Here is a 16,773-nt window from a genome sequence, read left to right on the forward strand (position 1 = left end):
AAATATTGATGCTACTACCAAAATTTTGGTATATGTGTTCATAAAATCACCTAATTAGTCCATTTCCGGTTGTTCGCCCGTCTGCCTGTCGTAACCACTATAAATCAGAAACGAAAAGACATATCAAGCTGAAATTATTATTTCGTTCTTAAGACTTAAAAAGTGAGGTCGAGTTTGTAAATGAGCAAGATAGGTCAATTGGGTATTCTCTCTTACTATATCTTGTAAACCGTTAGCGATAGAACAAGAGTTTAAATATAAAAAATGTTCCTTATAAAAAAAATTAACTTTTGTTTGAAACATTTTTTCGTAAAAATCAGTGTTTACCCGTGAGTGCGCAAACTATGTAGTATGTATTATATGGGGATATCAGTTATGTGTGTGTGATATGTATGTATGTGTAATGTGACAGTGTAGTCAACACATTCTATGCATGATATTTCAAAAATTAACTCAGTCAATTGTTTGTTTTTACTTGTTTATTTTTAACTTCTTTTTTTTTTAAAGGTCAAAATCAGAAGACCAAAGATTATGCTCATTGGCCAAGCTCTTATCACCTGGTTTGAGAATGAAACCATCAATGTGCAGTCCGTCACCAAATTAGCAACATACACAATAATAGTATTTGTGATTAGCTAATTTATACTGACGATGACAATTTGGTAGTAGAAATACGTATCTTGATAGTTAAAATCACATTTATATTTTTGGTTCCTGGACGGCGTCATCCTGAAAATTGTAGTTCTAACACACTAAATCAATCATATTATTATTAAGTAATAATATTTAATGTAAATGTTAAACATGTAAATATCACCTAATTTTAGTATTTATAAACACAAATATATTTTCTAATTATTTGGCTAGTCAGCAAAAATTAAAATGAATTATTTTGATTTTACATAATATTTGATATACTAATTTTTACATTTAAAGACTCTCTAAATGATTAGATTTCATATAGTTATTATACGAACTTAGACATTAACTACTGTAATTATAAACTTTGAATCAACATACTCTCACACGTCTACGCTAACTCAATATAACCGTTCAAATTCGAAACAATACCAATAGGTCAACAAATAAAATATTTATAGTGGTATATTTGGGTTTTTTTCTATTTAGTTTTCTTCAAATAATCCTCAAGGATGTCCAAGTCTGCTTTATAAAGTTTTATCGTCTACAGCCCTTAAAACTAGAGGGTACTTAATAATATATTACAAAAATAATTCTAGGAAATTGAGGCTAAAATTGAAATTTATTTCGAAATATTCTTTGTCATTTATTATCTTTGATAATATTGACTGCACTAACATGGGCTACATTCCGGAGGTGTTTTTATACCACCTGCACCGGTTATTCTTACATGGTTTTTCCGTTTCCCAATACGTAGCTAAGGTAAATTACACAATGCCCCTCCTCTTTTTATTGACGTATTCTTATACAAAATTTATATTTAAAAGAATAAATGTTTTTATTATCATTATAATTTTTAAATTTTAAATTGTATATATAAGTGACTTTTTGATTCTTATTACCTGTGCTCAAAAATGGGATTTTAGTACATTTTCATATCTTTAAAATGGTTTTGAAGTTGCTATGTTGTGTCCTGTAATATTAATTTTCTAAGGTTTCTTTTAAAATACAACTAGCAATTGAAAGTGACGGTAGTGCCAGCCATGTTTTGACCTGTACTATCAGTAACGATTGATTTTTCTAATACATTTGATTCTAAAATACTTACGGATATATTTTACCATTTTCAAATAATTATTTGAAAATGGTAATTTTCAATTTGTTTTATGTAATGTAACACCAGATACCATTTAAAATTGTAAATCTTGCGCATAGGAAGACATTCGAAGTTTAAAAACACTCTCGAACGCGACTTTCTTTTGCAAGTAATGTCAGTCACATTTGCATTTTCTTAAATAAATCATATATCATAAAGTTTTATGATCACATTTTTTACTACAGAGGAATAAATGTAGAATCAAAAATAAAACTACTAAAATTAAAACCGTTAACATAATAGTATTCATAATAAGACGCATTTAATCAAATGTAGTCTTCGATTCTTCAAAAAAAAAGATTATTCGAAAAAAAAAAAACATAGAATTTCAAGCAAATTGGAAATTCATTATTCGTGTATTCAATTATGAAACGAGCAGTGTAAAGTTGCACATTTTCAATTTATTATAAAACAAGTGAAAAGAAACAATTGACTGAGTTAATTGTTGAAATATCATGTATAGACAGTGTTGATTACGCCGTATATAAATTATATATTACCGTCTTTTCTTTACGTATTTACGTATCTTCTTCTCTCTTCCTCAGTGGATATAGTATATGCTATAATAAATAAACACACACATAGTATATGTAACGTATAAATTTTAAAAAATTTACAAAACCTGTATACATGTCTGTAGGATTCATTATTTTCAAGCCAGGCTTGATGGTATGTTCGAAATGCTTGTTGCGTTGCTGCTCCTCCAGTCAGGGGCAAATTTTCTAATTGAAATGAAGATTTTTCAGAAAAATTTTTATTAAACTGAAACCTCAAATTAATCAATTTTTTGTTTCTCTTCCGACTCTAAAAATATGCGATCAATTGCTGACCAATGATTGCAATATTACTATATCAGCATCTCTACTATAAAAAAATATCAATCAGTTCGCTCAAATTTTGCATTTCTGCAACAATTTTACTTTTGATCTTTTTCCTCTTCTAACAAAACCACCCAAGAAGTTGGATCGCAGCCAGAAATGCGAGATATTTTTATATAAATTTATTTTATAGCAGTTGGATGAGTAGTAGGTATCTCTTATGTTACCCGATACTAGTTTGAACAATTAAATGTCCAAATTTTCATTGGCGTAACCAATGACAATTAAGTAACTATAATTTAATTGGTGTAACAAAACAAGATGATCGATATCTTGCCCAACAACAACAAAACTTTTATCATCGTCGGCAATTTAAAATTCAGTATTAATTATTAATGAATCTGTCTCTTCTTCTGCTTGAATAGATGTAAATACTTTATCCTTTAAAAGTTTCTGAAAAATATTCATTTCAAATTTTCCCTTGACTGAAGGAGCTGCATCGCAACACGCATTTCGAACATACCATCAACTTCAAGCGTGGCTTGAAAATAGACTGATTCCTACAGACTGGGTCTAGAAAACATCAAAAGAAGATATTTTATTGCCAAAATATTCAGATGACAGAATGATTCCCGAAAACCTACTGAATAAAATTTGTTGCAAATGTTGATGTACAACTGAGGAGGTATGACCGTGATTGAAAATGAAGAACAGCCAAGTTATTTATTAAACATTCAATTTAACGAAGGAATGACTATAGATCCAGCGTTAATAATCGACCAGGAAAGGAAAAAAACCCGAAGAAAAACGAAGAAGAAAATTAAAGGCGGCAAAATAATTGAATGACTTACTTAAATATGTATAATATTAAAAATTTGTATAATATAACTATTCCAAATTCAAAACTTTTTAATTTTTCTATCAATTATTCTTAAAATCTAATATTTCATTCCTAGCAATGATAATGGAATTTTTTTTAATAATTATACATAAAATGACAGATAACAAATAGAGAAAGTAAAAATTTTAATTATGAAAACGTTTTAATTTTTAATGTTATATTATATCATAGACATTATACATTGAAAAATGTATACATGAAAAATTGAATTTTTAGTTTTTGGCGATTTTAACAATGTTTTTCCATTGCAATGATACGTTTTTATTTTTTAAAATAAAAATATACACTCGTACGAAGAAAATGAGACCATGTTCAACTCTGTACGACGAAAAAAAATAGATTGTTCATCGAGCTCGAAAAAGGGGTAGTTTTTGTCAAAAAATTGAATATCTCAAAAACTATTCAACTTTTTTGAAAAAAGAAAAATTCTACTTGTTTTTAATAAAAAAAAAGAACGTTTCCTGAAAATTTCAAAATTTTCCGATTTTTTTTCTGAAAAAGAAAAGCTAAAAAAATTAGTATTTTACATTTTACTCGTTAAATTTGAGGTTATGTAAAAAAAAAAATGGTAAGTACAAAAATTACAGATTTTTTTATTACCAAAAACTTTACTATTTAATTTTTTTCTCTAAAGTAAATACTTTAGAAACAAGTCGCTAAAAACCTCCTATCACTCTTTTTCACCCCCGGCGCACCCCTTTTCGGCCAAATTTAGCTGTTTTAATCAGGGTTCGAGGATATGTATCAATGGATATATATCATGATATATATCCGATAAATTTCACGTGAATTTTTATGATATATATCAATACAAAAATGATTTAAAAAAATTTAATATTATTTAGTAATTTTTGGCGTTTATTACCGTATTTCTACTTCTCAAATTTTGATGGCATTGGAGTAGAGTTAAAACCTACTAATACTAAGCTCTAATCGTGTCGTGTCAGAAAAAGGTCGTTACTAAAGAATAAGTTTAAGTAAGCTTCATAATCGGAAGATGATCTAGCTTTATCTTAGTTGCAGTCAAACCAAGCACAATTATGAAAAGACATTTTTTTTTTTATTTGATAATTAACAGTTTATTACGAAGGACTGATGACTGATTTGATAATTAAAAGACTGATTATACTCTAGAATTATTATTTGTAATGTTTATTGTTTAGTTGCCTAAGTGTAGCTATGACCACTGACTGATAACAATTTATAAAATTGTTTTTTGTTTTAAAGTTGATTTTTATTTATAAAAATTTTATGATTTTTAATTGATTTTATCTGATCTAGAAGAATATTTTATGTTTTGGTTTCATTTGTCTGATTTGAAGTGCCTAAGTAAATAAAACCAATAAAAAATTTTAGTTTTTTTTTAATATCAAAATTTTGATATATATCGGATATATATCAAAAATATCCGATATTTTGATATTTATAATAAATATCGGATATTTTCGAACCCTGGTTTTAATAGGGTATTCCACTATTTTTGAAAAAGTACTACAAAATGTTGATTTTGGTAATAAAAAGCCACCAAAAATTTATTTCGGAAAAATACACACGCTTTCTTGCCAAACACTTAAATTAAATTTTAAACCTTTTTTAAACTGTCAAAAACGCGGCCATCCATTATTTAAAAATTACGATTTTTGATTTTAATATTTTTAAAGGAAAAGTGTGCTTTGATGACTCGAAATCAGAATATTTAAGTATATTTTTACATAAATTTTAACTTTTTTCAAATTTCATGATTTAGTAAAATAAATGACTAACGATAATATCCTATTATTTTACCTGAGTTATATATATTATGTCCTACACTAAAATATGGGTCCGGTCTTGCAACTAATTTTTTCTAAAAATAATTAATTTCAGATATATTTAGCCTAGTGTAATAGTACAAAGAAACTAAATATCTAGAAGGAAAAAAGTGTGGCACCTTTGAAATTTTTCCAGTTGTTTATTAGGTTGTAAAAACTTCTTCCCAAAAAATCGGCATTGCTGGGATGGCCTAACCCCCTTTTTGGAGATAGTAGGAGGTTTTCATAAATTTTTTACAGATTACAAAAAAGCAATGTACCAAATAAAATCAAAAACTGTTCTAGCTGATTTAATTGTGCACATTTTTGTTTTTTATCGTCTTTTTAGCTTCAAAATTGACCGAGATATGCCAATTTTAAAATGGTACATGACTTGAAGATTTGCAGGTGGTTCAATTTCCTAATTATTGGAACAAGAACAGCTAAATATTTGTATGTACAATAGAATGGGATTAATTTTAAAATATGAATTTATTGGTACAAAATCACTGAGGTAAAATAAACGAAATCAGTACTTCTATGAAAGAGACTGATTTTAGTTTAAAGTCATGCATTTTATTGATGAAAAATAAAATTGTACTTAGTTGGAATATATAATCGTGTAAATAAAGCGAATGAATTGTAAGAAAATTTCTTTGCGTTTGCTTTAAGAAGATGTGGTTATTACGAACACATACCAGTGAAGTCTAGTCTATATGTGATTGTGTCAACTACATGAAGATTATTGTTACTAACTTACAGAGAGTTTGAAATAAACCTATTGATCATTTTTATAATATATTTGTGTACATATATAACAACCATAGGTAATGCAGTTGGTACAGCGTTGGTATAGCATCAATATTTTGTGGTAGAACCAATCAAAAAAACATTGTCTAAAACTATGTTGCATTTCAAAACAAGAATATTTGAAATTTCTTAGACAGTATATTACAAACAACTCATGCGTTTGTGTCAACTTTAGCACTCAACTCCAGACGGTAGTTGAGTCACATTCGTGGCCCTATTCGACATATTTGATCTCGCGATGAGACAACCTCATATCGATTGATATTAGGAATATTTTTCCAGTCCAATATTAATTGTCCAAAATTATTATTATTTTTATTATGACGTCATGTATCATGGTGCACGATTCTGAAGTGTTTTAATGTCACAATTTTTATAAACGAGTATATTTATTGCAATACACTTTTAAATGTAAATATTTTATTATAAGAATCAATTTTTTTTGCTCCTACAATGGATTCGACGTTTTTTTGGTACATGGAAAAATTTACTGGAAGTGTCTATTATTATCGAATTTTTTCCCAGATTCTTAAATAACATGCTGTAATAATTGTGGACCCACACAACTTTTGTGGGTCCTGAAGCGGATATTTTTTAACAAAATGCATAATACAGTCCACAGAAATGGTCATCTTAATTTGAATAATGCTATAATAATTAGAAGAAGAAAAGAAAATTTAATTATGTACAATAAAGATTTTTGTCTTTTTTGGCCTTAAGTGCACGATTGTGCAAGAATTATGCTCCCATATCATACTTTTGTAGAAAGGATTTTAAGAATGGCGGGTGTTTAATTTTAACTGCGAACAACTTTGTTGGAAAAATAAAAGTAAAAGAGAGTCTGAATAATTTAAGCATTGAAAAAGTTTTTGAATGCGCAGCTATCGAAGCTTCTATTGACGATAAGTCAATTGTACTAGTTTGTATTTATAGACCACCTAGTGGTAATATTGAAACGTTTTTTAGTAGATTGTAACAATGTCTTAATATTATTAAAAGTGAAAAAAAAACACTTTGTGGTTTGTGGTGATTTTAATATAAATCAACTAGATATTCAGGATGAGAAGGTTAAGACATTAGTTAATTTGCTAACAACTTTTGACAGTAAATTGGCAATTACTGATAATTTAACAAGAATTACTACAAGCTCTTCCAGCTTGTTAGATAATTTTTTCGTTAATTTACCAAACTTCTGTGCTTATGTGGAAGACTGCGCATTTTCCGATCATGACTCCATTGTTCTGCAATTTAAGGCTTTGAAACCACAATCTAAGAAATGTAAAATAACGGCAAAAACATAATTGAAATAAAAAATTTTGAAAAAACTATTTTTATTGATGAAATCGATTCCCGTGACATAGAATAAATTATTGGAAGTATGAAATGCAAAGACTCCATGGACTACTTAGGCATTTCCAGTAATGTTTTAAAATCGGTTTCAAAAACCTTATTGGCTCCTTTAGTCGAAATTGTTAATTGTATGTTAAGGGAGGGAATATTTCCTGATCGTGGCAAATTTGCACGAATAGTACCCCTTCAAAAGAAACCCAATAACATGGATGTCAGTAATTTTCGTCCGATATCATGTTTACCTATCTATAGCAAAGTTCTAGAGAGAGTTATATTTAATAAAATTTCAAATTTTCTAACTCGGTTCAACATATTGACACCCGATCAATTTGGATATCGAGAAAGTACAAGAACTACAAATGCAATTTTTACCGTCACGGATCATATTCTCACAAAAATTAATGAAGGTTTTAAAGTAGCCTCTTTATTTTTTGATCTTTCTAAAGCCTTCGATCGCGTGAATCATAATTAACTCCTCTCCAAAATTTATGCATATGGTATTCGTGGCCAATGTTATAAACTTATAGAGTCATATTTATCTAATAGAGCTCAATTTGTTGAATTAAACATAAACGGAAATACTTTCAAGTCAAGTTGGGGTGCAATCAGGTCTGGGGTCCCACAAGGGTCTATTCTTGGGCCATTACTGTTTCTCCTATTTATTAATGACTTGCCAAATTCATTTAGTAAATTATTTTGTAAAGTTGCACTCTTTGCCGAAGGTACGACCATCGTTGTTTCACATAAAGATACCGATGAACTTATGAAAGTCATTAACAATGTACTGGAATTAATGGACAGCTGGTGCCATGAAAACGATTTGCTTCTAAATCGTAACAAAACAGCAATTGTGTTTTTTGGTGGTGGAGTCACCTTTACGCATAATGTGTTTGTAAGTAAAACGACTTTTCTAGGAGTTGAAATAGATGCAGAAATGAATTGGAAATCTCATATTGACACCTTATGTGTAAGATTGAGCCGAGTGTGCTTTCAATTAAGAGCGTTAAGATCAAGAGTTGACCAAAAGACACTACTGTCAGTTTACTATGCAAATTTTGCTTCAATTATGACATATGGCATAGTAATATGGGGTGCTTCAGTAAATGCCTCAAAAATATTTAAAATAAAGAAAAGAGCCATTAGAATTATTTTTAACTTAAAAAAAAAACTGAACGTTGTAAAATATTCTTTCTGAACAACAGAATACTGACATTTCACTCTCATTATATTTTTGAAATCTACAAATTTTTTATCCAAAATATAAATGTGTTCGAAATTAATATACATCATATACAATCGTTATATGATTTGAAATCCATCTGAATATGTTCATCCCAGGTGTAAATATTCATTTAAAAAAAAAATACGAGGTATCTTGCAATTCTTTTTTATAGTAAAATCAGTAAAGGGTCAACCGTTAATGACATTATGAGAGATAATAGAATGGCTCCGATCAATGCAGTTCGAAGTTCCCTGCAACAGCAGTGTTTCTATTCATTGGAGGAAGGACTAAAAAGTAATTTTTAAACTTAATATATGTATTAAGTAATTGTATTTATAATTTTTAATTTCTGACACTTTTCGTGATGATCTTTAATCACCGGAATTCGATAATTTTATATTAATTTATTTATTTTTTAATTAAATGACATTTACCGTGGAAATTTTTGTATACACCGGTAATCATATTTTTTTCTTTTTTATTATATAACATGTACCGTGGAAATTTTTATACACCGGTATCAATATTTATTTTTTTTAATAATACTTGACACTTTCCTTTAGATTTTTTTTTATCACCGGAAAAAGAAATTTAATTAATATATTATTTTTTGTTTTAGGTAAACAAATTTCATATTTATTTTTTTTAGACATTCTTACTTTTACGGATGTCAGCTATCCTACTCGTGAGTTTTTGATGGTTTTCCACGATGTTTAAGGTGAATACCGGGATAGTCTACGAAAAGTCGGCCATCACCGCATTATCTTTCATTATTTTTTTTTACATGATTTTTTTTTTCTTTGACGAATTCTATGTATACATTGTATATCGAAAGACAACGAATAAAATATTATTATTATTAATGACGGCATCAAAATGGCGGCACTTTCGCCCTCCAAATTTGTAAGGATTATGTGCTTTTACATGCAGTACGTGATACTTTTTTAACCTCCTATAGTTTAGTTATGGGCAAGAATACCGGGCTTCACTATTGTCTGTATTAAAACTAACACAAAAATATATTTCATTCTTTTAATAGGCATACCCGAATTTTTTCATCTTTGACTATTTATTATTGTTTAATATGAACGATTAAAAAGATTAACTAATTGGATAAATTTACCGGATTTGGATGGTGAATTAGAAAAATTTTTGCAAATGGCAAATTTTTTTAAATAGGTTCCTTTTGTTGAAAAAAATTCACAAATGGAATTTTCCGGTTCCGAAACGATCCGCACGACCTTCTGCACGTAGTTTTTATCTCGACATTGTTTACTTTGGTGACGTTTTCTTGAATATCTCTGCTTCTCTTGATTTGATTGAAACGAATAAAAAAAAGAATCGTCTGAAAATAGTAAAATAATCTCAAAATCTCAAGAAAACCGCAATAACCGCATATTTTCTACTTTCTCCGATAACTTTTCGAAAAAATGAAGGAATTGAGTAGCAATTCAGAAAAAAGATGTAACTTATGATAATAAATTTTAAATGGTCATAAATTTTAACCGGATACCAAACCTCAATTGTGAGAAAAATGAATTTTTCTGAGAGAAAAGTTAGTCAGAAAAATTAGTTTGTCTCAAAATTGAGTTTATGTATGCCAGAATTGCAAATCAATTCCTTCATTTTTCCAGTCAGGTTACTGCGTTTTTCTTGACATTTTTAGGTTAAGTCGTTTTTTGATATTTCTCCATAAGAGTAAACAGTTTATTTTACATCGATTTTCAATGATTTTTTTCTTAAAAATTTGCATGGATACTTAAGCTGAAATTTTAGCCACATATTCTTTGACTAAATCTATCGATACAAAATTTTTGAGCCTTTAAATCAAACATTGTTGTCATACTCATGCATCCTTAACGTGATCAAAAGATCATAATATTATAAAAAATAGAAAGTTTCTAAGATTTTTGCTTATCCTTATTTCGCTATTTCCAGGGTACGATAGCAGGCAAGGTGCAGAAATTCTTAACAAACAATTGGTTTTTTTGTTCGTCTCAATCCGATCAATAGAAACAAAGATATTCAAGAAAACGTCACCAAAGAAAACAAAGTAGAGGAAAAAACTGCGTGCAGAAGGTCGCGCGAATCTTTCTGGAACTGGAAAACTCCTTTTCTGTATATTTTTAAACAAAAAATAAAAAAATTAAAAAAAATTAAAAAAATTAGCTATTTGCAAAAATTTTTCGAATTTATTATCAAAATCCGGTAGATGTATCTAACTAAACATACTTAAAATAAAGTAAGAAAAAAACCTTACATGATCGCCATAATTTCTTCCTGATAATAAACCAGCGCCACCGACTAAACCACAAATCACATTTGAGACAATAGTACCATACAAATTGGTCATCATCATAACGTCAAACTGTTCAGGTTTGGATACCAACTGCATGCAACAGTTATCAATAATCATATCATTATGATTAATATCTGGATACTCTTTAGCAATTCTTCTAGATGTTTCCAAAAATAGACCATCTGATAATTTCCTGAAGCATTAAAATAAAGACATCATTACAATTAACACAGAAAACTTGTTTGGAAAACAGCGGAAAAATAAAACAAATCTGATAAAAATCATATTTTATCGTAATTTTTCTACAAATATTGTAGAATTCTTACATAAAATTTTATGAGTTGAAATTTAATTTTAACAAATGAAAACTGACTGAAAATTGCAACAACTGACTGAGTTACCTGTTGAAATACAATATTTAGACAGTGTTGATAACGCATTTTGTTAAAATATATCACCTTCAGGACCCATACATAATATATGTAACGTATAAATTTAAAATATAATCAATAGGTACCTGTATTTGAATACTATATAATGTTTCTAAGCTTGTTTGCGCCCTCACGGATAAAAAGTGATGTTTACGAAAAAATATTTTAAAAGTTGTTTATTTTTTTTTTACATTTTTTTTATTTAAACTTTTGTTCTATCTCTAACGGTTTACAAAATGGGTACTAAGACCTGGAACTATGTTGCTCATTTACGAACTTCAACCTCACTTTTCACGTCCTGAGCACGTTATAAAAATTTCAGCATGATATTTCTTTTCGTTTTTGAGTTATTGTATTAAACAAAAAAACGAAAAGAAATATCAAGCTGAAATGATTATAGCAGGCTCAGGACGTAAAAAAATGAAAAAAAAAAAAAAAACACAAACAAACAACTTTTGTTTAAAACATTTTTTCGTAAACGTCACTAATTAAGAAAAAAAAAATGCAAACACTAATATACAACACGTTTATCCTTTCACTTGTTTACTTTGTCTCAAATATAATAAGCAAGAGTGTGCGAGTTTTTGACCCTTGCGTGTACAATTCCTGTGATAAAGTATTCAAATATTAGAGCTGACTATTGACGTTTTTAGGAAATAATTTTAATTTCCATTTACTACAAAACTATTAAAGATAGGTTGTTTTAAATTTGTAGCTAGCTTCGATAGGTCTGTTGTATTGATTATAATTGTACACCAAACCTATTCGACAATATTAAGGACGTATGAGCACGTTAGTGGACGTATTTTAAATTTTGACGGTGAATCATGTTATAACTTGACGATAGAACACTAAAAGTAAGAAAAATTTTTTTCGATTTCTGGCGTAATTTTCAAAATATCGAAAATTGAAAGCCTTGTTTATCTATTCATCTTTCGTCTATATTCAGGAAGTTATAATAAAATTCAAATAGAAAAAAATTGAAAATAAGATAAAAGTAATTTTAACTCTAAATCTACCCTGCTCGTACATCCCTTATATAGATAGAGACACTTAGTTGTTTGCTGTTCTATGTCATTGTTAATATGTTTAATTTTTTTTATTTGTTTTAATTCGTTCCAAGTGAAAATATCAAAAACTTTCAAAATAAGTCGTTTTTGAATAAACAGTGTATTTTATATCGATTTTCAATGATAAGCTGAAATTTTAACCACATATTCTTTGAGTAAATCTATCGCTAAAATAATTTTGAGTCTTTAAATCAAACATTGTTGTCATGCTCATACATCCTTAACGTGATCAAAAGATCATAAGATCCCAGAAAATAAAAATTTCCTAACTACTTTTCCTTGAAAAATTTCGGAAATTTACGAAAACCATTATCCATTTTACAAATAATAATACAAGCACTGTTTTCAACACTGTCTAACGTTGTTTACGTTAAGTTTACCGCTTCTAAATTATAAAATTTTCTAGTGTTTCTATGCTCGTTAAAAAAAAAAAAATTGAGACAAGAAATTATTTCAAAATTACATAGAAGAGTTTTGAAAGAAAGCAGTTCTAGTTTTCTATTATTTTATTATTTTGTAGCTATTGCTAGATTTAAAAAACATTAAATAAATTAATAATCTACATTGAGTGCAGATTTAAAAAAAAAAATTGGTATAGGGATATTTTGAACCCTGGGGATGAACATAAGCTACTTTGTTTAAAAAAAAAAGGTATGTTATGTGTTGAAACGGACGAAGGATGCTTGCATACGAAAATAAAATTACTTTTAAAATCTTGAAATTGTTGAATTAATAAAATTGAAAGGCTATCTGTGTGTTTTCGATAATCTATAATCATATCTAAGGGGTACTTAAAGCGTCTTTGAAAATAAGAGGATATAAATTCAAATAACACATACTACATCGCGGGAAAAGGGAGCGTTGTGGCCGAAAGCTCAAGGATTGTATCGAGAGGTGTAAGAGAGTTAACAGGGCAAAAATATTGCGTATTGTATGTCAAATTCGAGGGTCTGGGGCATAGAGCATAGTTTTTAAACCAAGTATATAAGAAATACTGATTTGAAGAAAAAAAATTGTGGCTTCTGGTTTATTAATTTCCTATGAATCAATAATAACTTAGAAATTTACACGATTCATAGACATACATAATATATGAAATATATCAAGGTATAGTAAGTTTAGCCCCAAGTTTGTAACGCTTAAAAATATTGATACTACAAACACAATTTTCCTATAGGTATTCATAAAAACACTTAGTTCATTTCCGATAGTCTGTCTGTATGTCTGACCATCTGTAAACACGATAAGCCAAAAATGAAAAGAGATATCAAGCTTTGTATAGCATACATAGGACGTAAAAAGTGAGTTAATGACCAATTTCAAAAAAATCTCTTATAAAAAATTATTTTTCATAAAAATTCAGTCTTATTCGGTAATCAAGTAATAAAAAAAAAAACACCATCACGATGTTTCATGAAAATTAAATTTTTGTTGTGCGAGAAAAATAACAAAAGACAGAAAAACAATTTTCCCGGTCTTCTCATGAAACTTGCAGTTATGTTGAAAAAAAGTCCCACACAAAAGTTTTACAATTTTTTATTATCTAGAAGTTTTCTGCTGAACGTTTTTCGATAGGAGGTGATTTTCTCCTGAAATCGCAAAAAAACTATTTCAACTCCTAAAATCAACCCCCATTTCAAAATTTCCAAGTTTCTCGAGTTTAATTGCTTTTTACCATGCTACTTACACCTCAAACTAACATTTCCACCAAGTCGCTGCCTGTTAGTAATTTATAAAATTTGGACGAAAAAAAATATTTATTACACTAGTGTATTATAACTTGTAAGTTTTTAAAGTAACATAGTAATTAAAGTTGTAAAAAACTTTTGTGTAAGTCATTTTCAGTTTTCCAATAATTTTTATCTTGATAAACAATGACTTGTTATGAGAAAACAATTTGAGTTGTAAATGAATTGAAAGTTTACTTACATAATATTTGCTTTATGAATTGTTGTAATTGTTTTTCTTCCATTTTTTCTGGCATAATCGAAAGCATATCGAGCAACTCGTTCTGAATTCGATGCAGTTACTACTTTCATACTTTCAACAATACCGTGGGCACTCTAAAATAAAAATATTTCCGATAGATTAATATAAAAAAATGTTTTTTACATATTTTAATTTCAAAATAAGAAAATTTGTTTAGGAATTGCTAATTGAAATAAATTACCAAAATACGAAAAATGGTAAATTTCATTTGGTAAATATTATTTTAAGTTAGATATTTTTCTAGTTTTTGTTTATTTCCATTTCTTATAATTTATATTGTCTATTACAGGATTTTGTAATTTTTAAATTATTTATTCTGTTTTAGGTACACCGAGGATAAAATTTTCTTCTGTTTTTGGTAATATATATTTCTTTTTAATTTGTTGATTTCTGGTTTACAATTTTGCTTATTATTTTCAATTAAGCTTATTATTTTCAATTAAGCTTTTACTTTCAGGCTTAACCCTCATTTTGTTTTTTTTATACATTTTTATAATAGTACTCACAACGATAACCTTAGGATTTAAACTTAATATTTTATTGTGCTTCAGGTGAAGGCAGGTAATTATATTGTTTTAGAGAGTGTTACATATATATTTATTTTATTCGTATCATATTCTGGTAAATAAATTTATTTTAATTTTAAGTTTTATATTTTATTATTGTTTTAGCTACTGGAGAAGGTTGCCAAAGCAATCGAAATCGGTCTAGCTAATTAATAATTATTTTATAATTAGCTAAATATTTTTATTGTGGGATCTGAAGGGGGCATATTTTAACAAAATGCATAAATAACGGGTGTTAAATTAACAGAGAAATTTGGAATGAATTTCGGTTATTGTTTTAATACTAATGTCGGGATTTTACCACAGTCTGATACGAGTTACAGATTGTTAAAAAATTATACGGAACTCTTCAAATAATTAAACTACGTTGCTATTTTATTCGCCTCCCATCCGAAAACACATTTAAATAGAAATGCTACATTTCGATTTTTCCTAAATAGTAATTTTCCTAAATTTCAGCCCTATTGCACCCTCAATAAGCCATCTACAAATCCAAATTTGTTAAAATATCTTATAAATAGTTGTAGCGATGTAGCGATTTAAAAAAAAAAAAAAAAAACCGAAAAAAATGAGACTAGCTTAAGTTAAATTCGATATTTGCCACGCTTTTAAGCCACTGCGCAAAGCAGTAAAGGATGATTATAATTTTTGAGCTACAAAGTTGAAAGTACATGCACTTTTGCTTGAGCTGTGCACATCTATATTAAGATAGGGTTTTAAAACTCGTTCTGGAAATTAGTAAAGTGGTCCACTATCTTGATATTAACGGGCCACTTTACTAATTTCCAGACTTGACCATACTAAGAATTTGTCATATTTTATACCCGTATTATCCGTATATAAGTCTTGAACTTTTTTATTTTGTCGCTCATTTTTTTTTTCAAAAACCCAGAGTGGTAGGCTCACTCAATATTAAGTTAGAGAATCATTTTCTCAAGAAATAAAAATTTCCAAACCTTACCATGCTGAGAATTTGCCGTTTCTTATTCGTAAATTAATTATTCGTGAGATTTTGAATGTTGCAGCTTACTTACTTTTCAATAAATCAGGATAGTCCGCTAACTTAATATTAAGTAATGGGATCCTTACCTTAAGAAATAAAAATTTCTCATCTTTACTATAATCAGTTTTTTCTCAGAAATGCATACATAAATATTTTGTGAATTGTAATTATTCCATATGAACTAAGAATTTCTAATAAATGCAAGTCATCAACTCGCGTTGATTAAGGGGTTATATCCAGTTAGAAATACTCCTAGGCACAGCGTATAAAGTTTTCACTATTTTACAGAATCAAGATGCTAACAAATGACAAAATTGGCGAATAACAACGTGGCTTCCGAGAAGCCAGAGACTCAACGGACCAATTTTTTGTTGTTAGACAAATTATATAAAAATGCATCGAATATGATATAGACCAATACGCCTTATTCATCGACTTTTCCGAGTCATTTTATGAGGAAAAAATCTGTTTACAAAATTAAACTAGAAAAAATTTCCTACAATTTATGTCCAGACCATTTTTTCATAAATTAAGCGCCGCAAAATGTCCTTCTAAGGGGTATAAAAATATATGTTGAAAATGACAACGGGAATCGATAGAGTGATGAAATCTAAGCAAAAAATGTCATTTAAGTATATTTCGAAAAGTCAATACTTTAACTACGAGTAATTGACGATTTATATTCGGATATTCGGATGAATTTACCACGGGAACTCAAATTAATTCTTG

At 28.3% G+C, this 16,773-nt stretch overlaps 1 protein-coding gene across 1 annotated transcript in view; it reads right to left on the minus strand.

The window, feature by feature from the left end:
* Positions 1-16,773, minus strand: part of LOC123302144 (isocitrate dehydrogenase [NAD] subunit gamma, mitochondrial) — a 54,723-nt gene that overhangs the window by 24,251 nt on the left and 13,699 nt on the right. Inside the window, exons 5-6 of the mRNA XM_044884952.1 lie at positions 14,416-14,549; positions 10,947-11,178 (exon numbers count right to left, since the gene is read on the minus strand). Of these exons, the coding sequence (XP_044740887.1) occupies positions 10,947-11,178; positions 14,416-14,549 (366 nt within the window). The remainder of the gene's footprint in view (positions 1-10,946; positions 11,179-14,415; positions 14,550-16,773) is intronic.

The sequence above is a fragment of the Chrysoperla carnea genome, chromosome X, assembly GCF_905475395.1.
Source record: "Chrysoperla carnea chromosome X, inChrCarn1.1, whole genome shotgun sequence".
Classification (NCBI taxonomy): Eukaryota; Metazoa; Arthropoda; class Insecta; order Neuroptera; family Chrysopidae; genus Chrysoperla; species Chrysoperla carnea.